Source organism: Mus pahari, chromosome 9 (assembly GCF_900095145.1).
Source record: "Mus pahari chromosome 9, PAHARI_EIJ_v1.1, whole genome shotgun sequence".
Lineage (NCBI taxonomy): Eukaryota > Metazoa > Chordata > Mammalia > Rodentia > Muridae > Mus > Mus pahari.
In genome coordinates, this window is record NC_034598.1 from 60350406 (window position 1) to 60374455 (window position 24050).

Here is a 24050-nt window from a genome sequence, read left to right on the forward strand (position 1 = left end):
ACACACACACACACACACACACACACACACATATTTTAAATGATGGCAGATGGGTGACAAAGCTCAGTTGGTAGAGGCACTTACCACCAAGCCTGTTGATCTGAGTCTATGATCCCTGGGACCCACACAGTAGAAAGAGAAAACCAACTTCTATAAGGTATCCTCTGACTTCTGTATGCATTCATGGTACACTCAGGCATACACAGACATGTGCACACGCACACACACACACACACACACACACATTAAATAAACAAATGTAAACAGGAAAAATAAGGCAGAAAGTGATAGAGGAAGACTCCCTAGTTTTCCCTCTGGCATCTGCATGCATACACTTGAGTATTCATCTCTTTCTCTCTCTCTCTCTCTCTCTCTCTCTCAAAGAAAAATACATCACCTATTCATTAAACTACCAACAGTTGTTTGAAATATCAGCGCACAAGCTCTGCCTTCACGCAGTGAATAATGTGGCTATTTTCTATGTGCTATCGCTGAGGCAGTTTTATGACTGCTTGACAGATGCATACATAGATTTTAGCTGGCTCTTCCCTGTTTTTTTTATCACATTGCATTGAACATGAAATTACAACTAATTTAGAAGGATGCTCTTTCCTGAATTATCTCTATTTTTTTTTTTTTTTTAACCGTGTGAAATCCTCCTCTCAGGTGGACTGGGTGGGAGGTATTGCCTGTGGTAAAAATAGTTTTCTATTTAGTCACTTTTTAACTCAACACACTTTATCTCTAGCACAAATGTTTCCTGAAGCTTCTTATCTACAGTTTTATTACTAATGATAAAACTTACTATCATGCAGTGGCAGACAAATATTTATAAACGAACATGAAGTGAGTAAGTACAACCCAAGAAAATGACCTCTACTGAGATGTATATGCAAATAAGAAAATAGCATTCCTGGAAAAAAATAAAATGTAAACAGGTCTATTACTATAGTAGTCAGCACCAGAGAACAATAAATAATAAAGCACCAAATAGTTCAGTCTCAAAGGCAAGTACTGGACTGAGGACAGAATGGCAGTGAACACACAACATGATTCACTAAAGAAAAGAAAGATCAGTAGAAATGTCATATATGTCTATTCTCATTTGATATTTTAGAATTTTACATCTGCATACAATATTAATGTTATTTGTCACATAAAACTATGTATCTTTGTCACTGTTCTGTTGCTGTGAAGAGACACAGTGACCAAGTCAACTCTTATATGAAAGAAAACATTTAACTGGGGGCAGGCTTACAGTTTTAGAGGATTTAGTTCACTGTAGTTCTGGCAGGGAACATGGTGGTAAGTAGGTAGGTGCTGGAGCAAAAATCAAAATGCAGGTCACATACTTCCAACATACAATGGTATAAAAAAATATATATATTGCCATTCCGAAATGGCAAGATGGGGGCCATATAAGGAAATACTGGGCCAGATTGAAAAGCAGTAGGGCAAATTCCAGTCACCATGTTCTACATCACCATGTTTGATGTCAATGTGCTCTTTAGACTTCTCTTTCTTGGACTGCTTCCACACCCTGTCTGCAGCTTTCCTTGGCAGGCATCTCATGGTTCTAGGATCTCTAAAATCTTCAGGTCTCCAACACAATCCAGTTCTGACCTTCACAGATTCACACAATAACCTCTCTGGACCTCCATGCAGGAACCCCCTGACACATGCCTGACTTCAGCTGCTTTCCTTAGTCACAGAGGGAGATTCCACAACTCCTTTTTTTATATCCTTGATTTTGAAGATATAACCAAGTGACCAAAGTTACTAGGTTCTGCTGCTTGATGGAGTTGGACCTTGGCCCCTTCGTTTGATTACATTATTACATTTGCCTCAGCTTTCTGTTGAAATAGTGTGTGTGTGTGTATGTGTGTGTGTGTTATATATCATCACAGTATTAGATAATAAAATACTTAAAAACTCTGACTATATAACCAAAAGCTTTGGAATTATCAGAGTAATTTCCATTTCTAACAACGCTTAGCAAATGATGAGATTGTATGTGGTATATGTGTAGTGCTCACTTGAAATCTCAGCTCTTGAGAGATTATCCTCAGCTACTACGTGTTTCTTTTGAGGCTAATTTGGACTATGAGATCTTCTCTTCTCTCCATTTCCCTTCAAAATAATTTATTTTCATCTTCTCAGTTGTGATGCTTGAGTTATACAAGCTAAATAATGAAATTGAGTTTTTTTTAAAAAAAATTACAGATTACAGATATTCTATTGTATTAACATCAGCTTCTTGATTATTTTTGTGCTTTATAGTACTCATAGCTAGTGATCAATGATCACAGTTTATTTAGAGCAGCTCACCAAGAACAGTGCTATAGTCATCCTTCAAAATAATTCAAAAACATTATCCACTGCTATGTGGGTGAGTGAACAAAATAAATGACTGTGTACTGTCCTTTACTTCAAGATAATGGAAAGAGAAACTAGGGCTATTCAAAAATCCCCTTAGCAGTGGCACATATTTAACGCATTTGTGAAGCGTGTCAGCACTTGAAATATGTACTTGTCCTTAAAAAGCTAAAAAATGTAAAAGTTGAGATATATGAAAAGTGGAATAAAAAGCCATGTATTTGTAGGTTGTCCTCGTTTTCCAAGGGAAACAACAACAATAATAAGCCCCACTGGATTATAGATTCATGCTCTCACTAGATCTCCCTCATTTCTTTTTCTCTATAAAGGCTTGCATAGAAACAACTAGAAATTATAGGTTAGGAAATAGCATTTTACCAGACATAAAATATTTTTATTTTTCAGAAGTTAGTTGTTCTTTGATGATGAAAAGAGAATTCTGTATTCTGGTTTCTGTGATCTAGCACTAGGCTGTTTAGGGGTAAAGTGTCATTGTGCCATTCCTATAGTTACCAGCTAACAGCTCCCAATGTTAAATAATTTTTTTTTTAGGTTGGCATTTACAGCTTACACCACGATGAAGTAGTTGTTTAAGAAAGATCTCCACTCCCCTCCCCATATTTGTGGCCTTTGGAACAATCGGCTGCTTTTTAGATGGAACATCTCTAGCTAGCACTGAGCCCATATACCCTCCTGCCCTTGTCTAAAAGCCTTGAAATGAATGAATGAATGAATGAATGAATAAATAAATAAATAAATAAACAAATAGATAACTAGCTAGCTGGGGAGGGGGCTTAGTGAAGATTCCGATAGTCAGCAGGCAGCTCCAACCAACAAGCTAACAGCTCATGGAGCAGTCAAATATTGGCACAGTGTTTGCTGTATAAAGTGACAAATAAATGCCTTTAATCCCAGCACTCAGGAGGCAGAGGCAGGCGGATTTCTGAGTCGAGGCCAGCCTGGTCTACAGAGTGAGTTCCAGGACAGCCAGGGCTACACAGAGAAACCCCGTCTTGAAAACCCAAATAAATAATAAAAATAAATAAACAAACAAAAACAAAAAACCCAATAACCAAACAAGAAACCCACACGAAAGAACTCCGGAGCAACCCGGCAGCCCAAGGCCCGCCTAGGTGGGAACCAAGGAGGCTTTATTCGGCTTTCCTCCGGAAGGCCTGTGACCGGAAGTGCCTGCTCGGCCGCCTGAGGTCCTGTTCAAAGGGAGTTCCGGTCCACGTGCGGAAGCGCGTCCGCGAGGCTCTGCCGCTGGCCGTTAAGCGGCTGCCGGACGACGCCTGAGGTGGCCCCCGGGAGGACCGCGGAGGACCAGGGAGGCGCGTGGAGAACTGGGGAGGACTACACAGAGGTACGTGGAGGCCGCGAGGCCCGAGGTGGCGCCCTGAGGCCCGCGGAGGACTGCGGAGGACTCGGGAGGCCCGAGGAGGAGTAGAGGCAAACAGAGGCCCGCGGAGGCCGCGAGGCCCGAGGTGGCGCAGAGGACCTGCTGTGACCAGTGGAGGTCCCAGGAGGCCACCGAAGCCTGCCGAGGTGCGGGGGAGCCGTGAGGGGCCAGCTCCGTGCCTGGTGGCCGGGGACACGGGACCGAGGTGCCTGGGGCCAGCGTGCTGACCGAGCCTGCCTGTGCAGGGCCGGCTTGGAGTCTGCGTGTTCGGGACAGAGTCCCCGCGGCCTCGCCCTCAGAGCCCCGCGGGGCCCACCCAGCCTTTGTCCCCTCCCAGGACATAGGAAAGGAAGGTCGATCCCAGGCCACACGGCCTCACCTCAGCCCTGGCGCGGGTAGGCCCAAGAGGCAAGATGAGCAAAAGCGGAGACGACGAACCGCCTCACGAGCTCGAGAGCCAGTTCATCCTGCGTCTGCCCCCAGAACAGGCTTCGGCGGTCAGGAAGATGATCCGTTCTGGCAGTGCTGCCATGCGAGAGAAACTAAAAATCGACTTGTCTCCCGATTCGCGGCGTGCCGTCGTTCAGGTAGACGGCGTGTCACTGTCTGCCAAACTGGTCGATTTGCCTTGTGTTATTGGAAGCCTGAAAACGCACGATGGCAAAACCTTTTATAAAACAGCCGATGTGTCCCAGATGCTGTTGTGCAGCGCCGATGGTGATCCCCACGCGTCCCCAGAAGAGCCAGCTACTTCTGCTGGCACTGCTGCAGTGGCAAACAAAAAGGAAGAAGAGGGAAAATATATCTGGAACCATGGCATTACTCCACCGCTTAAGAATGTCAGAAAGAAACGGTTTCGCAAACCAACGAAAAAGCCCTCTGTTATGAAGCTAAACGAAGAAAGCTGTGGTGGTTCCATTGATTCCAAAGATGTGGAAAAGGAAGTGAAGAGGCTGCTGCGCTCAGATGCTGAAGCCATCAGCAGCCGATGGGAAATCATTGTTGATGAGGGAACCAAGGCAGGACCAAGTCAGACCTGCACTTCACACGGTCCGTTGCCCTTCGAAGCAGGTGATCATACCTCATCAGCATGTGCTATGCCTCAGAGCACATTCAGTGATTCCAGCAGTGGCAAAGATGATCCAGAGAATAAAGATGAGGATGAGGAGGATGAAGAGGAAGAAGAGGAAGATGATTCTGAAGAAGACCTGGAAAGAGAGCTACAAGCCAAGTTTATTGAGTTTAGCTTGTGTGAAGCTAATGAAAGTAGCAGTTCAGTAATTCTGGGAATTCAGAAGCTGATTCATTCCAAGGAGAAAAAGCTCCAAGAGATTCAGGGCAAAGCACAGAGACAGAAAGATCTCCTCAGAAAATTGGAAAACCTGACCCTCAAGAGTCATTTCCAGTCTGTGTTGGAACAGCTCAAGTTACAGGAGAAGCAGAAGTATGAACAGATCCGTTTCCTACAGCAACAACTGAAGTGTTTTTTGAAGAAGTAAGACTTTGAATCTATCATCTAGACTGTAGACTTGGTGTAACTGTTTCCCTCTAGTTATCTTGAGTTAATTATTTTTGTTTCTTTGAACATTTCACTGATTGTAGTGTTTCAACAACAAAGTTGTATAGAAAAGGCAGTATAAAAAATGTGATAACTTAAAGGATTCCAATTGAAGAAAGGGCAACAGTCTACAGTCTATGGCTAGTTTGCATATGTTTAAACTGTTTAAGTATTTGCTACAACATAGAAGAAAAGCCAATTTTCTAGGTGTGGCAGCCCATATCTCTAATCTCAGCACTTGAGAAATTTAGGCATAATGATTCATAAATTCAAGGCCAGCCTGGGTTACATAGCAGCTTCCAGGACACACTGGTTTATATAGATCTGCCGCAAAAGAAAGAATCAGTACTAGATTCTGTCAAGGTAAAGGCTACTTTCCTGATCAGGGGTTTTTTTCTTTGTTTTTTGCTTGTACATAACTGATTTTTGTTCATTAATTAGCACTTGCAGCATAGGTGTTATCCTTATTATTGTCAGTCTCTCTATTCTAATCCCATTGGAAAAGATTAGGAAAAGCCTGATGCCTGTAATGTCTATGAAGACTTTCTTACCAACCCTGGGCTGCAGGGAAGTGTTGTAAAGCTTTATTTACAGTCTGTTCTTTAAGCAAAAATAAATAAATTCTTTTGAATGAGAATAAAAGAATCACTGCAGACTACTCTGTTTTATGTTTTGGTACATAGTAATGTTTAGTAGGCTGAGAAAATACAAAGAAAATGTCAGTTGAAAATGTTTATTTCAAGAAACAGCAGGTAGTTTATCATACAGTGCTATATCCCCTAAGAAAGTATATTTCAGGAAATATATTTGTCAGCAGCATTTGATACCCACAAGTGTGTATCTTACTGCATCACTCTAGTTACTTGGAACTATTTATCATTCTCTGGACTTAATGATACACATACACTTTTCTCTCTGACCAGAATGTAAATTGGGAGGAATGAGGAACACACACACCAATTTGTCAAAAAAAAAAAAAAAAAACAGATGAAGGAGAAGCAGGAGAGGGAGAGAAAGGTGTGAGAAAGGTGTGCAGAGGAGGGAGGGAGTAAAAGGGCCATTGCTGAATACCAGTAAAAGCCAAATTAGATACTCTCATGTTTTTAAGAAATTTTAAAGCTATCTGAAAACCAGTAATTATAAAAAAGATTAAAATTGATAATTTGGAAGTGCATTGTGGAGAATGGAGGTTAATAAGATTTAAAGTTTAGGAATTTATATTTTAAAGTGATTTAAAAATAATTGTTGGATCTTAGCTTTAATTTCATATTATGGAATATTTCATCAAGAGTTTATACAAAATCACCTTAGAAGTAACAGATGTTGAATAAAATTGAAGAATTTCATCTTGAAATAATTGCTAGTGGCTTGGGAGATGGCACAGTGGATATAAAAGCATGTCTTGAGCAAGCATGAAGACTTAAATTCAAGGAGCCAGGTAAAAACCCAGGTGTGGTTCTGTTACCCTAGCACTGTGGAGGCAGAATTTTGGGGCTTGTTAACTGAAAACCTACTTGAGCAAGTTCAGTGAGAGAGTTTACTTCAAGGGTAAGACAGAGTAATAGAGGAAACTAGTCATTCTTCTCTCTCTCTTCCAGCCATGAACATAGGCACACACCCAAGTACATGTGTGTGCATACAGCACATACATTCAGCCCACACAAATTTCCTCTGCCTCATTAGTCACTGTTACTATAAATCATGGTAAGTCAAACAAATTTTTCATATTTTAAAAAGGCAATTATCTCACTCTCTAGCCCAGTGTGACCTCAAACTCCCAAGTTCTGACATTGAGTGCTGGGATTATGCCTGAACAAACAGTTTTAGGGTATCCTTTTCTCTACTTTTTAATGAGAAAAGGTACTTAAGATTATAATTTGACTTGATTCTACAAATAGATATTTGGTGAGGTATACCTGTACAGAACCACTTACAATGAAGAAGCATGAATAATAATTTCAAGGAGGTTGCAGGTAATGACATTGACCGTATCAAATTACACACACACACACACACACACACACACACACACACACACATTTAAATTTTAAATGTGTCTATGTATGAATATATGCACACAAGTACAACTACCAGAGGAAGCCAAAGTCCTTAGATTCACCAGGAGCTGGAGCTACAAGTGATTGAGCTGCCTGACGTACATGTAGGGACAGAACTAGGGTCCTCTTGAGCAGCATGTTCTCTTTAACAACTGTGCTCTCAGTCTCCTTTTACCTAATTTTAAGATTGTGTTTAGGATCACCAGTTGAATCAAATTAGCACAAATACCAATGTGCTGTGATTTGAGGGGTTGCCAGGGAACATCAGTTTTTAAAAAGTGTCACTTCACTTTTAAATTTGTTCTACCTTGCCTGAGATTACAGTTAGAGAATCCAAGCATCTTGTAAGATGCAAACACTGTCATCATTGTGTGTGTGTGTGTGTGTTTATTTAGCTCTATGTATGTTATTTAGAAGACTTTTAAAGAAAAGGCAGCTGGAGAAGGAGAGGTCCAGTTAAGACATGGAACGGAAAAGCTGTGGAGCCCTGAACTAAACAAAATGTCGAGGCTGTGGTGTAAGAGATGCTCAAGAACACTCATGAACTGCTATCAGTTTACTTCTTCCGACAGACAACCACTCTTGATACCCCGTCTTACCACTTTCTAGCCCATCACCCTGCTATTGCCGATAGATTTTGTTGTCCGCAGGGTTAAGCTTGATCTATCAGTAGCTCTGACACCTATGCAGTTGTCCTAAATAAAGTCCCCACAGTTCCTCCAAGTGTTACATGTTTCTCTACTTAAACTTCCAAAGTAAATGTCAGTGGATGGGAAAATTACCGGGCTGACGTCCACTCAAGATGGTGTCAGAATATATTTATTCTGAGAGGAATATATTTAAGAGACATATTTATCAATATTGTTCAAACAGACAAAATATGTTAAAAATAGTCATTGCTTTTAATAACTTGATATGATACAGTAATAAGTTTGACATGGGGGCTGGAGAGATGGCTCAGCGGCTACGAGTACTGACTGCTCTTCTGTAGGTCCTGAGTTCAAATCCCAGCAACCACATAGTGGTTCATAACCATCTGTAAAGGGATCTGATGCCCCCTTCTGGTGTGTCTGGAGACAGCTACAGTATACTTACATATAATAAATAAATAAATCTTTAAAAAAAAGTTTGACATGCTTAGAGCTGGCAGTGAGGTAGCATGCCTAGAGCCTATTCCAGGGGGGAAAGTAGAAGGGAGTGAGAAAGTAGATATTGACGTCTGACTTCTGTGATGATGTGTAGAATTTCCAATTCAAATAGAAGAAACCAATCCTAGAGTTCTAGGGAAGTTACTATAAAAATACATATTATTGAGCACCAATGTATATAAGCCCATTGGCATCCAAGATCTGAAAGAAAAGCAAGGAAAGGCTGCATTTGACTTTTTAGCATAACCCCAAAATAGACAACACAGAAAATGACTGAAAATATAAGCCAACTAGAATTATCAGTTGGAATCCATACAAATGCATGGTAAAGATCTCAAGGGATTATTTTTATTTCTTTTTTCAAAGAGGAGTTAGGTTTGCAGAACATAAAAAAAAAAAAAAAAAGGAGTTAATGCTTCTCTGTGACAGAAACACACAACCCACTCTGCCAAAAGGAAGACAAGTAGAAATTAATGTCAGAACCCAGGCTTAACTCTTTCTCAGATTAAGAAACAACAACAAAAACAACAAAAAAAACCCTGAATTTTAATGTTCATGAAAAACATGTGTCCCGCACTATAGAAACTGGGCCAATTATTGGTTTATTCATAATTTTTATGTCTCTAGTACCAGACACCATGTGGGGAAGCAGTCAAGGGCCAAGCAAAAGGTGCCAGAATTCTGCATGCAATTAGATGGCAAGCTGTGGAGGGCTCCCTCCTCCCTGTTCACATATATATAAATAACTCCTCCCACCTTCCAGACAGGAACTGAATGAATATAGAGGAAGGAAACTAAGTGAATCCATCTGTGACTAGGAAGGCAGAATATTCAATAAGTGCTCCCCAAAGAAAGCATTTTGAAATGTTCTTTTGACCATTTTCTAAAGGCACAGACTTAATATGCCTGTGACTGAAGCATCCTCTAATCTTGTGATCCATCGGTCCTGTGGAGTTTAGCATTAATACACTTTGGCATGGTGGCATATGTCTGGAATTTAATCACTTGGAAGGCTGCTAAGGACAATAAATTTGATTTTTTTTTTTTAGCAGTGTGTGTGTGCACATGCAATGCGTGTAGGTGTGTTTAGTCTTTGGATATTCCCCTAAAGCTCAGTTCAAAAACTAAAACACTTAAAACCAAACATTTTGGACTTTGAACATTTTTTTTCTCTTAGATTTTCTCTTTGCAGGTCTCTCTAGCAACACAAAGTACACACACACACACACACACACACACACACACACACACACACAGAGAGAGAGAGAGAGAGAGAGAGAGAGAGGAGAGAGAAAGAGGGAGGAGCTTTTACTTGGTGAAATTCATATGTAATCCTTAGAGGTCTCCCATTCCCATTTTAGTTTTTCAAGAATATAGTCTCATATAGCTCACACTGGCTTCAAACTCACTGCATAGCAACAATGACCTTAGACACCCAGTGATCCTGGTCCACCTCCCCAGTGCTGAGATAACAGGTGGGAACCATTACACCCTAGTCTTCAGAAGTTTTACACCATCATTTAGATAAGCTCGAGACAATAGAATAGAGAGACATTGATACAGTTGAACATTGTTATAATGCACAATTTTATATTTACATGTGCAATGATAACAATAAAAGAAATTATATAGGATACTGGAAGTTCATTTTGCCTAAGCCAGAACAGAACAGTGTAGTACAGACTAGCAGAAAAACTACTTGCCAGAAAAACTCAAAGCCAGAGGTTAAATTGTCAGCTCTTCCTCTATGTGTCTGTCATGCTTCACACTTTATATTATTATTGTTTTTGTTAGAGCTTGCACCAATTAGGCTGCTTTCTACTCTCTGCTTACAACTTCTGGTTCTTTACTAGACTGCCCGTAGTGTCGGGTGCAAGCATGAAACCTCCCCTCTCCAGGATTACATAAGCCAAGGGAGGTATCTAGGGGATAGATTCTTCCCCAGGGGAACACTCAAAGGTCTGAGAGTACAAGGCCACTGTAAAGCAGCTGCCCAACTGCTTGGTCATAAACCAGCTGAAGTCCCCAACATATGAATGCAGCTCTGAAGTGACCACAATGGTGGCTGCCAAGGTAGGTCTGTGGAGGGAAAGCAGCAGAGGAAGCAACATAGGAGAGTAGGATGGTGGGCGCTACTGAGATGTCCTTCAACTTGCATCCACAGAATGCCTGGGTTGCTTCTCTGCTCCCAGCCAGACGATCCCAAGGGGAAGCAGCCTCTGGATTCTTGTCTGTGGCCTCACCATGGCCCTTCTTTTGTTCCCTCATAGCATTCCACATCCTATGTTGTTAATGATGAGCCTCTTGCACAGCACCTCTGCTTTGTTATTAACTCTGGTGTCCCAGCATATAGTAGACATTCAAAAAATTTGTTTAACTAGCGGAATACACATTTTCTAGCAAAATGCCTGTAAAGTGCTTTGAAAAGCTAAAGGATCATTGAACATAAACATTTGCATCTCCATTTAAAAGGGGGGATGTGCCCAAAGGTTTTGAAACATAGTATCTGAGTATCTTAGCTGAACATTCACACATGTGAAAAACACCACCCATCTACATTTGAGCAAGGCCTAGACAATACTTGGTTCACAAACGGATTAAGGTTCTCTGAGCAGCCCTGGCTTCAGCAGTCAGCTGGTCCTTGAAGAAGCACAATGTAGCTGGTGATGTTAGCTGCTGGACCTTTCTATTCTTTTAACCCACTGCTGGAGAGCAAGGACTTGTTTGCAAATGTTTGGCAGTGACTTGACCAGAGGCCCTATGTGTTAGACCAAGGACGAGGAACATCATTCTATTAGGGCCAAGGGTAATTGTCACTTGCCATACTAACTGTGAGTTTGTAGGGTTAGTGGTCACTGACATCATAAAGTGTTGGGCTCTTCTCATGGACTATTCAAAACACTTGACTTATATTTAATCCCTCTTCACTCTGGCAGGTACACGGTATTTTTAATCTAGTTTATAGTAAAGAAAAACTTGGTAAAAGGTTCATTGATCATGCAAATTCTCCTAGACAGGGATAGAGGTGGGATTCCAGTCCACCCAACTTGAGAACACTGACCAGTCCCCGCGACGACCTTGTTGCACATGTGAATTGCTCTAATTCAAATCCCTACCAGGAAACTGAACAGTACAAACCTTAGTGGATATCCTCAAATGTGGGGCTAGTGCTAAGGGAAACTCAATATAAAATGACCCTGTGAAACACTGGCTACAACACCACAGTCAGCTTCTTATTCTCATGGCTTTTGGAATGGGAAACGTGATGATTCCTTATATTGATATTTTAAAGTTCCTCTAAGAATGTGTTCCTTGGCTTGGCAAGGACTTCCTGGTCACACATAGTAGTGCATACCTTTGATCCCAGGACTAGGGAGGCAGGGGCAGGCAGATCCCTGAATTTAAGGATAACTTGGTCTACACAGGGACATCTTGTCTCAGAAAAGAAAAAAGAAGAAAGAAAAAGAATATATTACCTTATATAGATTAGATATATTACCCTTCTTTTATAGAAACTATTATTAGGGATTTTAAACATTTTTTTATCTGCAACTTTATGAAATTCTGAAAGAAGCTTTGCTAGAAACTGTGGAGAGAGGGAGTAGGCGCAGGGGAGGGAGATCGCATGGGAAAGAAAGGTGGGGAATTGTTGTAATGAGAGATTGTTGGTAACACCTCTCCTTCAATTAATATTGGAATGGAACTGTGCTAATAAGGTGAGAGAGAAGGAGCGAGGTGCAAATGGAGTGGTGATAATGGGGAAGGTGAGAAGGAGGTGGGAAGGATGGGCATTCACACTCATCTCTTCACACCCCTCTGTAGGAGACTGGTTCTTCAGTACACCACGACCTGTGCTAATGAGCCCTACTCTGTCTCCTGTTTCCAGCTCCTCTTCCTGAAGCCATTTTAAATGTCTAATAATTCCTAGGAGACGCTTTCTGCAAATTGTATCCAGCTAAGAATATAATCTTAGAATATAGTCTCCATTAAAAATGCTGGGCTCCATTACAAGCAGAATGAATGAATGAGTGTTCACCTCAGGTCTCCTTTGAAAGAGTTCTGCTTTGCAGTGCCTGTTCCAATCATCCTTTTAAGTGCACTCAGAGTTGTCTGCCATGTGTGTTGATTTCAGTTGCAAAATGCAAATGGATGTCACGACGATTCAGGAATAGGAATGACGATAAAATACTGAATCCATTAGCCCTTTGCTTCAGCTCATGTTGATCTCTTGCCTGGTGCTCTTTGCTGACTCATCTGATCCAGAAGGAAAACTTTAAACCTTGCCAACATCCTCCAGGATCTGTGAGCTCTGAAACTTACCTACACTACATTTTAATCCTGCCTTCCAATGATACACCTTGCCTTCTCTTCTCTGGACTTATCCCTGTCTTAGGGTCTCTCCCTTTCCTTGGTCCCCACTATAAAATGTTCTTCTGCTTTGAGCTCTCCATGAGAAGCTTCTCATGGCTCTGACTTCCATTGAATGTTGACTCTTTAGGCTTGCCTCTCCTTGCCCTTCTGCCTAAACTAGCATTGTCACAGATATGGTTCCTTCCAATACCACCTTTGTGACATACTAATCTATCATCTTATCCAAGTGTTCACTTGTAGATTGTATATATTCTGTGCCAGAATGGAATGTACAGAAAGGCAAAGGCCATGTATGTCCAGCTCCCAAAATATAGTTTGATGCAAACCACATAGGGATCTAATTCAGAGAAGGCTTTGCTGCTGGGGTTAATACAGCAATTTACCATGCTAGTTCCTGGTTCGTAGAGAGTTGGCTTCCAACTGTAACCTCACATAACAGAAAGCACAAGGGAGCTCTGCAGAACTTTCTTACAAGAACCCCTTATTCACGATGACTCTGCCCTCATGGACTGATCAGCTACGGAAATCCCCCAATCTGCATACCATCGCAATGAGGGTTAGGTCTGAACTTCTGAATGGGTGTGGGTATGACACTAACTAAATAAAGGTGAGCCTTATCTCCTGTGGTAATCACGTACACACAATTTTGTGTAAGACACAAAATACCTATGCAGTCAAGAGGCAATTGTAGCTCAACATAAATGTCACTACCAAACCCTCTTTGATTTTCGTATCTTCTTTTCTTCTCTTGATTGGCCCCTTTCTCCTTTGAGAACTTCCATTTTATTTATATTTTTAGTCCTTCAACTCTCAAACTGATAAATATTACCTTATCAGAAAAACATGTCTCTATTCATAGGTAGTTTTTATATGAACTCCTACAACTCAAAGATTAATTATGAGTAGCCATTTTTCTTTGCTATCTATCTATCTATCTATCTATCTATCTATCTATCTATCTATCTATCTATCTATCTATCTATCTATTATTTGTGCAGAATAGAATAAGTAGTTAAAGATACTATTTTCAAATGTAAAGAATTATGCGTTGACTGGCTTTGTATAAATTTTTCTCTGTACATTTCCACAACTCTCAGGCTAAGTGATTACAGAAAGTATTTACAGAGCTACCTTCTGAGGTTTACTTTTGGCCAAGTCAGGACTGTATCTTAGTCCTTTCACACATACTTTGAGCGAAGTACTTCATGCCATTTTTACTTGGAAGACTGCAATTAGCTTTCTGCATTTATTCAAGCTGTAAGATCACTAAGTCTGTAGCAAATGCATAGACACATCTAAGGCAACTTGTCCTAATTTTTTAAAAATGAAATTAACCAATTGATAACACAATTTTACTAAATCATTTATTTTTCATGTGTTGGGAGAGGAATTGAACTCAGAAGCTAGTTTTCCTGCTTCCTAATATTTTTCTCTAGAAGTTAATTTACCAAGAATGACACCACAGATAGGAAATCTAAGAAACTATCTTTTCTTTAGATCCTGAAGGTCTTTGAGTGTAAACATGAATATGTCCCCCAAGACACAGACACAAACAGGGAGCTACAGATGTGCAAACACAGTTTCCCTCAGACATGTATGTGTAAGTTTCATAGGGGCAGTAACATACGCATTTTATGTCCAGAAAGTGATTCATATATACATATGTATATGTATATGGGTATGTATATGGTAAGCAATCAATAAATATTTGATAAGTGAATGACTCTAAACTAGCTCACACTGTCAAGTAAGATTTTCTAGAAGGAGGAATTGTGAGGAATTCTACTTGAGTGATAATGAGAGTGAAGGACAAGTGACCTACTCCACCAAACCCCAGCTCTGCCCTGAATTCCCCAAGGCTGGAGGAATCTTCAGGCTACTCCAAGTCAGTGTGTTTGTATAAGCCTGAAACGTCCATGAATGTAACTTGGGGCTAACCGGATCTATTTATAATTTTTAAAAAATCAGAATTCTGTATGTTTTTGTGATCAGATCTAAGTTTGGTTCCCCTCAGGTATTGCTTTTCAAAGATCATTGTTCCAACTACTTGGGCAGAAGAAGCAAATGGTTCTCTTGAAATAGAGCTGTCAAGTCTCCTTCAGACTGAGTAGTGTGTGGAGAGTCACAGCAGAAGCCTTGGGGCTCTACTTAGAAGTCAAACATCCAAGGAGCCCACACTTTCTCAAGTATATCTGTTGTCAGTTGGGGTTCAGGATCAACATGTTATGGTATCAGGTAGTTGAGCCTATCTGTGAGATTTAAAGAACTCAAACGACCTTCTACTTTGGGGCATGTTTATTAGATACTTGAATACTATTTCTTCGATTTAAGTAAATTGAGGCTCAAAGGGCTAGTTGTTCTTTTTAAGGCTACAGAATCAAGGAGTAGGGGAGCTGGACCTTAGCCTCAGAGTTCAGTTCTATGCTTACTGCGCATATTCAGAGTTTCTTCCTTGGGGACAGCAAGTCAGTATCCACCCACAGAGTCACAGAAGATACAAAACCAAGCCCAAAAGACACTCTGGGGCAGTGTCAGGCCAGAGAAAAGTTGATGTGGGAGATACACTTGTACCTGTGTGTGATGTGCAGTTAGGACAGGGTGCATTGCCTAACCAATTCTTCTAAACTTCCAGTAGCTTACAAAATCAATACTTTCCACTCACGAGCACCATGTCCAAAGGGGTTCTGCTCACAGCATTGTCCAGGACCTAGTCTGAGGAAGACCTCCCTCTGAAATGCTCCTTTTAGATAGGAAAAACAGTACAATCAGCTCATTGTATGCTTTAGAATGTCAGCCCACAACCACATTTTAGAGACTAAAGGAAACCGCAAGTCTTGGCATCAGTATACAGAGAGAGGCAAAGGGTATCTGTGACCAGCATCAGTCTCCCCAGATCTTCTCACCACCCCCTGAGCTGTAGGTCACGGGCATCACCTCAGAGTCTGCCACTGATGCCTGAAGTGCTGAGGCTGCCAGCACCGTGCTGCTTCCAGAAGATGCTGTCGGGCAGGGATATAGTCTTTGCCAGAGAAAACATGGAGGTTGCCCACAAGGGTCCTTAGTTTGCACTGCACATTTAAATGACAGACTTGGAACAGTTCAAGGGGAAGTATCTATGAGGTACCCATATCTAGACACCAGTCCAGGCTCCATGAAGGGAGAGGCCTTACTCATGTTGCTCACCACTGGATGGTGCTCATCAGAGATGTATCTGATGCTGAGAGTAGATAATCTACTGCCAGTTACTTTTAAAGGCTTCTGCTAGCTCTTTAAATACAGTGGTCCACGCGAAGAAGGTACCATTATCACCGCTACTTCATAGATGAAAAGGCTGAAGCAGAGAGGTTATATAATATCCTCGAGTTCATGGATGACGTCAGTGGGTAGAAACCTGTACCAAGGACCTCACACTTTAAACCTTATCAGGTTATAAGCAAAGACTATCGAGTGTATTAAGTGATCGCTTTCATTTGTGAATTTGGTGGTAGGAGCAAGGTTAAAAGCATCTTATTGGCAATTCCTCAGAAGACATTGCCTCGCTATTGCGAACCCTATACTCTTAATTTACTAATAGTCATAGTTAGTCATCAGCCAATGGTAAAGCAGGAACCCAATTAAGCGCTTCAAAAGCCTCATTTTGTCACTTTCAGTAAGCAAGGACCAGGGCAGCCAAGGCAAGTGCAAGGGGATGTGCTGAGCCTGCTGGTGGAGAAGGAGTAACTGCAGCTCATCAGGGCCCCAGTGTCTCTCAGCAGCTGTGAAGTGCCTGGCTTCCTTCAGTTTGAAGTGTTCTGCTTCAACAAACGCTGTAAAACGGAGCAGACTGTGAACAGGTCACCATCTTCTCTTTGGCTGGTGCTCTGAAGCCCAGGAGGACAAAAGGCAAGATGTCCTGTTGGGCCTGGCTGCATGTTGTCACATGAAGCTTTCTCAGTTCCTAAGAGAGCCTTCCTTATTTCTAGTCACTTTTATAGTCACTGACTCTCCCACTGTGTATTCCTCGTACATAGCTTAGCCTTTCTTAAAGTTGGGAAGTCTGCAAGTGTAGAACTTGCTACTTAAACTGGGACTGCTTCTTAGAGCACCCTAATTATGTTAAAGCCCAGGGCTGACTCTCCGCACTTACCGCTGTTCAGTTTTAACATACATATTCTGGAACAAAATTCCCTTCCTGAAATTTAGATTCCTCCTCTAAGACTTAAAAGAAATGCAACCGTATCCCACCAGATCTGTTCCTCTTAATATCTGTTCCTGGAACAGTTCAGAAGAATGGGGCGGGATTTCTTGTTCACTGACGTATCACTAATCCAGGCTGTTGCAGCTTTCATACATGCTGGAGGTTCTGTGATTCATTGCCGGGGGATTTCCTTATGCTGCACTTCTGCATGCCAGAGGCCACAAATACAATAGTCCACAGTAACGTGCAAATGATGCTGGCAAATAGAACAGGCCAGCTTCCGACTGTTGTGAAGTGGAAGGTCAAGGTTCTGTCTACAAGGGTTTGCTGCCCAAGAGCTGCAGCTGAGTGCTGCTGTGTGGGGATGCAGGTGTAAAGCTGGTAAGACCTGGGATTCCGGGGAGCTCTATGCGCTGAGGGTCCCTCAGAACGTTCCCACTGTGTTGAATATCCTGCAGGCCAGTTGATTACAGTTCTGTGACTGCTGCATAGGAATGTTGCAGATCAAGAACCAAAACTATCTTGGAGGCTTTCGACTTTCAGGTAAAGCCTCTTAAATAGATAAGTTTAATATAGCACCAGCTTCACCTAACCAGCAGCTCGGAGAGCCATCAGAGAGCATCTAGTCTAGTGGCTCTCAACCTCCCTAATGCTATGACCCTTTAACACAGTTCCTCGTGTTGTGTGACTCCCAACCATAAATTACTTTATTGCTACTTCATAACTATAATTTTGCTAGTTATGAATTCTTATGTAAATATCTGTTATGCTGGATAGCCGATATGTGACTCCTGTAACAGGCGTCATTTGATCTTTAAAGCGGTCTAGGTCCACAGGTTGAGAACCGCTCACCTAGACTCAAAGCAGAGAGTGCCCTGCTTCATTGTAACCTCCTAGCTGGTATCTCCGCTAGTGCGTTCAGCACATGCACTGGTCTATAACCTCTACTCTATGGTAGAGTTCATGTAGGCATTCCCACAGTGGTACATACAATTCAGGGAAACCTGAAATTGGAATCCAGGGACACAGTCACTAATATTAGGCTCAGAATAAATGGTCTATTATTCCTCTTGGAACAAGTGCTGTGTTTTGCACTGGCAGTTCAAAATTTAGATTTTTTTAAAAAAATGTACAATATTCAGATTTAAAACATCATCTCACATTTTGAGGTGTTTTGGAGAAAAGAGATTGCCAGCAGAAGTAAGATTCCTTTGAAAGATACAAATCACTGAATCTGACAGAGTGGGGTGTGCACAAGAGGAAGAGCAAGGAATGGGATTGGAAAGTTCTCTGGGTCTTACCTGTATGTAGAGTAATGTCATTCAAGGATCCAAGCCAGTATGGCAGAATTTGGGTCCCATTGATATTTTAGTGGTAAGAAAGTGGGTCAAGAAGGAGAAAATGGGTTGGGACGGAAGTGTGCCATCTCCGTGTCCAGGAACACGCCCTAGGAGAGCACAGGTGGAGAAGTAGGGGAGAGGTTAAGTGTAGAGAGGGAGGACAGTAGACAGGATGGAAGGGTGGGGCCAGAGTGGTAGTGAGGAGGAGGAAGTTTTGCAGTTGTCCTCCAGGCTTCTAAGCTGGCAAAGTATGCGGATTGTGACTCAGTTGTTGACTGACACTGGAAGGACTGGCGCTGGAGCAGGCGGGGTGGGCTGATGGTAAGGGAAAGGAAAGCTGTAAGTCCCCTCCCTGTTCTGTGCCTTTTATGAACCATCCAGGTAGGCTGGAGACAACGTCTTGGGACCTCTATATGTAAAGATGATTTAGTCCTGGGAAGGGTCGGGGGATGAGAAGCCGCCTAAGAACAGGCTGTGGAAATGGACCGTTTGGGGGGGGAGGGGGAGAGATGCCCAGAGGACTGCTAAAGGCATAGGATTCTGCCTTCTATCACTGCATACCCTGAAAGACTTAAATGCCACCTCTAGCCTCAGCATGGGTTAAGGCAGTACTACCCTCACCCCTGCTGGGCACTGATTCAGATAGCTAAGCTGACAAGTGGCAGGCTCACCTTCATGTGCCAATCAATGAATCGACCGCTGCAAGAACGATGTGCGCATCTATAACGCGGTTCCCTTGGTAGTATACACTCAACACAGTGGAGAACATTGGTTTTTCCTGGGCCTGCTCATTACTTGCTAAGCAATTTTTCATCCAAGAGCTGCTGTAGTTAGACATTTTCTCCTATTTGGAAAAGGACACACAATGATTTCGGCTTTGACTCCATCAGCAGGCTTTCTCAGAGAGTCAGGAAGTTATTGACGCCCAAGTCAGCAGGACACATTGGAGAGAACAGAGATCCAACTTCCTGTCACTGATAACGTCTTCTCTTAACACTATGGGCTGAGACACATTTTCTGTCTTTATGGGACCAGGGTCCCTTGATTGGCTTTAGAATGTGGTGGTCATAGACCATAAATATATTTTTTTGAAACAATTCTGAAGAGAAATCCACCCACAGTTTGCTTATGTAATCCTAGGGGTAATAATTTCACCAATAAATCTTTGAGAAGGAAAACCATGCTGTTACTTTTGGATGTAATATTTCCCATACTATGGGCTGAGTTGCCTTTCTAACTAGAAAACATTTTTCTGGTGTCTCTTATTGGAGGGCGTTGCTGCTCAGAGTAGCAGTAGGGTCAAGGAGCATGCCTGGGACCCACTGCAGGGCTGCCCTGATGCGCTTCAATCAGAAATGGGTTTAATGTTAAGCTTTTTCATTTCTTGATTTTCGTTGCGGGGACTGAGTCTAGAATCTGATGCAGGCTGAGCAAGAGGCCTGCTTCCACTCTCTTTCTCTTGTCTTTACTTGGTGTCAGTGTCTCGGACAGGCCCTCCCACTCTCTGGGATTGTGGACTCGCAGTGCAGGGCACGGTTGTACGTACCCTGCCTTGTTCCATCGTTCCCATGTCAGAAGGACACTTTGGCTCTCCAAAATGGATTTGGTTGGCTGTAAAAGTGTACAGTCCTTGCTCCCTGCTGACTCCGAGAAGCACTTCCATAGCTTATCAGCCCGAAGGGCAACTGGAGGTCAAAGAGTCAGGAAGGAGTTAAGAATCTTCAGCTTCCGATCGTTTTCGCTTTCGGAATGATTTTTGTGATTAGAAGAGATTTGCATAAGTGGAAATTATAAATTTCCACTTAAGATGATAAGCTACTGGTTACTCATAATTAATATGTAGTCATTTATAATTAACGACACAGTGTAATTAATATGTAATCAATGCACAATGACTACTGTGTATTCATATATGGTGCAATGGTGCAATGCACTGTTCATGACTTGTCTTACTGTTTAGCTGATAACTGAAAGTGGCCAGGCAGAGCAAGCGGCTGCCCCAAATTGCAGGGAGAAAGGAGGAAGTTGGGCACTCACTGTTAGACCGCTGGCCCAGCTCCGCACGGACACATTCACCACTGACTGGAAACTGAGTCGCTTTGTGAGCGTGCGTGAAGCTCTGATGGCGGTTCTCTGGGAACCAATCAGAAACAACTTCTAACATCCGGTCTACACGTTAGGAAAGCAAAACCTTAGCTTTCCTTTCCCTTTTTACATTTCCTCCCACAAATGGCATAGCGAATGTGTAATTTAATTCAACTGATGTTTCTTCATAAATGTAAACGCGTCGAGCGAGCACAAGTAGTTTCCTTTTCTTCTCTTCCTCTCTTTGGAACAATTATTTAATTAAATCAGCAGCCCCGTAAACCCAGCTAGCATTTTGCAAGGGGCATTCTGGTTAATGAAATCTTGTCTCTGTTTACAAAGTCCTCCCCAATGTGTATCCCCTTCCCTTCCCTTTATGCTTTTACTCTCAAAGGTTTTTTTGCACTCCATTGGTTGTGCTGTCCCGGCCTCTGCCGGATCGCACTAAAATCAGTTTAGAATAAAGTTAAAACCACTAGAGTGGCCAGCAATACCCCATACAGCCCAGTCCTTCCCATTGTTGGGCTTCCTCTCTTGACTCTCTTCGTTTGCCTTTAATATCTTTAGTCCCTACTTTGAAAGTTCGTGCTTCTTGATGTGTCAGGACCTTAATACAGGATCGTTCTAAATTGCTTTCTGTTGCTGTGATAAATGCAATGACCAAAACCAACCTGGGGAAGGGACATATTTTCTTTCACATGTTACAATACATTATAGAGAGAAGACAAAGCACGAACTAGAAGGAGAAACCACAGAGTGCTGCTAATTAGATTGCTCCCCCTGTTTGAACATCCACCTTTTCACACATAGCCCAGGCCCACCTGCCTCATGACCTACTGCCCACAGTAGGCTGGGCTCCTCTGTAACAATGCCCCACAGACAGGTCCAACACACTAAGCTGATAGACACATTCTGTAGCTGAAGTTCCCTCTTCCCAGACTGTCAACAATTGGTTGATAGCCAAGATGAGCCCTTACAATGAATGCTGTCTTCCCAGTTTGAAATCTCTCCCATTTCCACTACCTGGCTAACTCTTACTTAGTTTTCAGTAATTTCATCATGGGGAATCTATTTTAATTTCTTAGCCCAGTTCATGCACTTACGGTGCACACATTTTCAGCGAGCCTGCTTATTTATTATTCTGACCTCAACTGTAGCATATATCTGGGAGTTTTGAATTGAGTAAATAGTGAATGTTTAACATTTATCTAGCCGATTACATACACATGATGCCTCTCGCATATTATTAGTACACTATTCTCTAAAGAAATAAAGATCTATTTTTAAAATATTTGAAACTTCTAAGGCAAATAAGGCATAGAATTCTGAACACCAGTTTTGATGGGGTGGTGGTACCAGAACACAACTATAAAGAAGAGACTTAAATAGCAAGGGAAAAATGAGGGGAACGGTGGCTATAGATGGAGACCTGTTAGAAAATTAGGTCACCGTGAGCCATATTGGACGCTATAGATGGAACCCATTAGAAATACTGTCTGTCATATTGAACACTCTTGTTTGGTTCCAAGTTTGTCTTCAAAGCTGACCACTCGTTCAATCTCCTGGATGTGGCTTCCAGTTCATAAAGTGAAGATGCTACACTGTATAAACTCTAATTATCTCTCTGTTTCTTAGATTTTATGCTGCTAAAGCTACTTAGCTGCCTTCATCAGCACTAGACAGCTAGTTTGACAAGGAAAAAAATTACCCCTATGTTGGCAGAAGAATATAATGATTTCCCTGACACAAATTCAACTTTTTTTTTTGTCATTTCAGAGAAAGATTTTGACTTTGTAGTGTGTCTTATCTTGATCATGGGGGCTGAATCTCATGTTTTGAGCATTCATCTATAAAACAAAAATTTTCAAGTGCCAGTGTGCCTTTTAACACCATCAAAGATAGTAATCTATCAAGTGGGCATCCTGTGAGACCAACCCATATCACTACATTAGACTGACGTTTCTACAAGGGAGGGTGCATAACGATTAACATGGTTTAAGTATAGCTACTAGCTACTTATCACAAGCTTTATCTATACTCAAAGAGGGAGTAACCCGGAAATACAAACCAATGACATCATTCTTTGCTACTGATCATCAGTTGACACTACTTGAGAGCAGAAGAGAGAAACCTCAAGACTATACAAGAGTCCAGACCGCATGGCTGGGTAGGAAGATGGTCACTTAAGTGCAGAATATTCTAGAGGCAGAAAGCTAGAAACCAACTTGAGTAAATGTGGCATTACAGGGACACTGCATAGGTATACCCAGACACAAGAGAATACAAAGGCAAAAAACAGCTAGACGTGGAACAGAATCAGGCAGATGATAGCAAGCTTCAGAGCAACACATATACAAAGGCCTGGGATAAATCTGACCTGGCTAGTGGGATCATTCTAAAACTAATTATTTCCTACATCCAGCCCTACACTTTCCCTAAGACTAATACCCCCTCAGAGGCAAGCTTTCCATGATGATTCTAATTTTCATGAAACTGACAGGATCAACCATCACATTACCCATAGTCTAGAATATAGACTTGCCATCCATTCGTGTCCATGAGAGTTATGTTCAAGAGCATTATGGGACATCAGAAAGTGAGTATAAGGCTCTTAATGGACTACCCTGCCTATATGGCATGCCTTCCAGTCCATCATTTTTGTAGGAAAAGGAATTGAGGCCACTGAACTGAATCCTAATTCAGTTACTATTTTTCCTCCCCCCCCCCCGTGTGTCTTTCTACATATATGTCATAAAAGGTTTCCACCATATCTTTGATAATTTAAACCAAGGGCATTCAAGCTTTAGCCCATAGGCTGCATTCGTCCAAGGATAGCAACGAATGCAGCCATACATGTGTAGATGTCGTGTCGCAGTGTCACAAAGCTGGGTGCCCTGACTATATACTGTGGTAGTCAGGTGATTTAAACTGCTTAACATGTAAAGGAGAATACAGTGGGCACATGCAACATGTTCTTCTATTATAATTGTAGCACATGCTTTATTTGCAAGGTTATATTGCATACAATCTATTTATTACATGTAATTGTGTCAGGTTTGGTTTGGGCCAATGAGATGGAATCAAGCATCCCAGGAGACATCAGCTTTAGGTTTCAAATCACTCTTCCCTGTTAGCAGTGTCAGAAGACCACAGGCTAGCTCAGCAGGGACAAGAGATGTTAGTAGTTGCATAGAGTAGTGTACACCCATGACCTCAGCACTTGGAGAGCTGAGGCAGGAGGATCAGGATTTTGTGGCTAACTTTAGTTATTCATCGAGACTTGATTTTTTTTTTTTTAAGAAGCTAAAATCTGAGGAGAAGAGGGGGGATGAAGAGAGGGGTGTAAGGGTAGGATTGGGAGGAGAGGAGGGACATGCGGCTTCAATCAGGGTGTAAAGGGAATAAACAAATTATTTAATGAAAAAAAAAGAAGAAAAACAAACAAGTGGACACCTAGTGAAGTCCTTTTTTTTTCCTTTTTTCTTTTTTGACAAACACAACAGACCTGAACTCTACGCAGTTCTGCTCACCTTCAA

The 24050-nt window shown here is 41.9% G+C and overlaps 2 protein-coding genes across 2 annotated transcripts in view; one reads left to right on the forward strand and one right to left on the reverse strand.

Annotated features, from left to right (window-relative positions):
• The window catches only part of Ptprr (protein tyrosine phosphatase receptor type R), a 225343-nt gene that overhangs the window by 139969 nt on the left and 61324 nt on the right, over positions 1-24050 (reverse strand). The window lies entirely within an intron of this gene.
• Positions 4192-5277, forward strand: LOC110326201 (transcription initiation factor TFIID subunit 7-like). The gene has a single exon (XM_021204402.1). The coding sequence runs from the start codon at positions 4192-4194 to the stop codon at positions 5275-5277; it is 1086 nt and encodes a 361-aa protein (XP_021060061.1).